General features: G+C 44.4%; 1 protein-coding gene across 1 annotated transcript; it reads left to right on the top strand.

Annotated features, from left to right (window-relative positions):
- The first annotated feature begins 318 nt into the window (after nucleotides 1-318).
- Nucleotides 319-1,387, top strand: LOC106523262 (paraneoplastic antigen Ma2 homolog). Its single transcript, XM_014016648.1, has 2 exons — nucleotides 319-1,257; nucleotides 1,322-1,387. Exons 1-2 carry the CDS (start codon nucleotides 319-321, stop codon nucleotides 1,385-1,387), a joined length of 1,005 nt encoding a protein of 334 aa, XP_013872102.1.
- The last annotated feature ends 608 nt before the right edge of the window (nucleotides 1,388-1,995 follow it).

The raw sequence follows: 1,995 nt of genomic DNA, 5'->3' as shown, positions 1-1,995 counted from the left end.
TATATATATATATATATATATTATATGTCTATGGTCAGTCTGATTTTGGTTAATTCTAAAGAATAACAAAAAGTTTCAAAAGTTGTTTCATATTTTTGGATAAGCACAGCAGAAGACAAGTTTTCATTAGTGATTAGTCGTGTTTTATTTTGGTGAAAAGACAGGATGGCTCAGTTACTACATTGGTGTAAAGGAGAGGGAATTAATCCATTACATGCTGTTTTGGTTAAAGATATCCCTGAAGACACAGAAGTTAGTGTGATAGAAGACACTTTACAGACTATCAAAGCTCTCGGACGTGTTAGAGTTAGAGGAAGAATGTATGATCCTGTGTCTCAAAGTCTGACAGTTCTTTGTGAGTGCAGGGAAACAGTCAATGCTAAAGCCATTCCTGCTGAGGTAATACCAGAAGGTAGTGATTCTACTTGGGGAATCATTGGGCCATCAGGGGTGGAGGAAGAGAGTACAGCTCAAAAGGAGACAGATTCTCCACAAACACCAGAGTTAGAAATGAGCCAAAATTCACTTTTCCAAGCATCCAGTCCAGAGGCTATAATCAGAGCAGTCGGTGATGTCTTGCAGCTCACTTCCAGATCCCCTAGTGATCATGGCAGCTACAGACGACTTCGAACCTTTTCTGGCGTGTTTCCCACACCTCAAGGGGAAGAGCCCTTGGAAAACTGGCTGGAGCAAGCTAGACTGATGATTGRGGAGTCTGACAAGCCAGACAGGGAAAAAAAGATGAGGATAATGGAGAGTGTGAAAGGTCCAGCCATGGAGATCCTCCAAGCTGTGAGATTTAACAACCCTGATGCAACGCCCACAGACTATCTAAATGTTATTGAAAACACCTTTGGCACAATGGAGACTGGCGAAGAGCTCTACTTTGCTTTCAGAATGATGTGCCAAAAACCAGCTGAGAAGCTATCAGAGTTTCTCAGGAGAATGGAAAGAGTTTTAAATAAAGTGGTCCAAAGAGGGGGGCTGCCTCCCTCATCCAAAGACAAGGCACGTATTGAGCAACTCATCAAAGGGGCCACCCAATCTGACATGATGATGCTAAGTCTAAGGCTACGAGAGAGGAGAAATTCTCCACCAAAATTTCTGGAGCTTCTGAATGAAATCCGCATTGAGGAGGAACATGAGGCGTCACGCCGTCGATTAAATCCCCCTAAGTCTGTCCACGTCAAAAGCACTGCCGTAGCAGCTATGGACTCAAAAGATCTAGCTGTGGAGGTTGAACAGCTGAGGTCACAGGTTTGTGAACTYAAAGCTTTGTCCCTGTCRCAGCATTCACATCCTCCTGATCCMCAACCWGCAGTTAAAGCAGAAAYAAGCAGCTCGGAAGGAGATGGGAGCCTCCAAGCCCTCAAGAAAGAGGTTGTAAAGCTGAGAAAACAAGTTTCAGTCATGTCAGTCCAGTCGACTGCAAGACCAAAAGACCATCCAACTTCCTCTGATCCTTCTCCAAGTCATGAGACGCCAAAAGCAGCTATGCACAGAGAACCCTGTGACATCTTCTGTTATCGTTGTGGCGAAGATGGGCACATTTCTACTAAATGTATGGCACCGGAAAACTATCCAAAAGTCATTCAAAAGTTGATTCAGGCCCAAAGGAGGGGCAAAGCAGGTCAAAGATTTTCCAGCCCTCGTTCTGAGTGGAAAAATGCTAATGTGAAGAAGAGCGCTGTGAGTCTGCAGGTCGGTAGCCTGCCCAAGGGACTAGTAGGACCACCCGCTACTGCTCACGTTAAAGTAAATGGAACACCCTGCACTGCTCTCTTGGACAGTGGCTCTCAGGTCACGATCATTTTTGACAGTTGGTATATCGAACATTTATCACATGTTCCCCTACATCCAGTGTCAGGTTTAGCCATCTGGGGTTTAAGTGAGTCTGAGAGCAGTTACCCATATAAAGGCTACATTCAAGTAGACTTGGAGTTTTCTGAGAAGAAATCACACAAAGGGAAATTGGTACCCATTCTTGCTTTAGTA

This window comes from Austrofundulus limnaeus, unplaced genomic scaffold (genome assembly GCF_001266775.1).
Source record: "Austrofundulus limnaeus strain Quisiro unplaced genomic scaffold, Austrofundulus_limnaeus-1.0 Scaffold150, whole genome shotgun sequence".
Lineage (NCBI taxonomy): Eukaryota > Metazoa > Chordata > Actinopteri > Cyprinodontiformes > Rivulidae > Austrofundulus > Austrofundulus limnaeus.
Note: the sequence above shows the minus strand (reverse complement) of the source record. Positions and strands in the feature narration are given on the sequence as shown.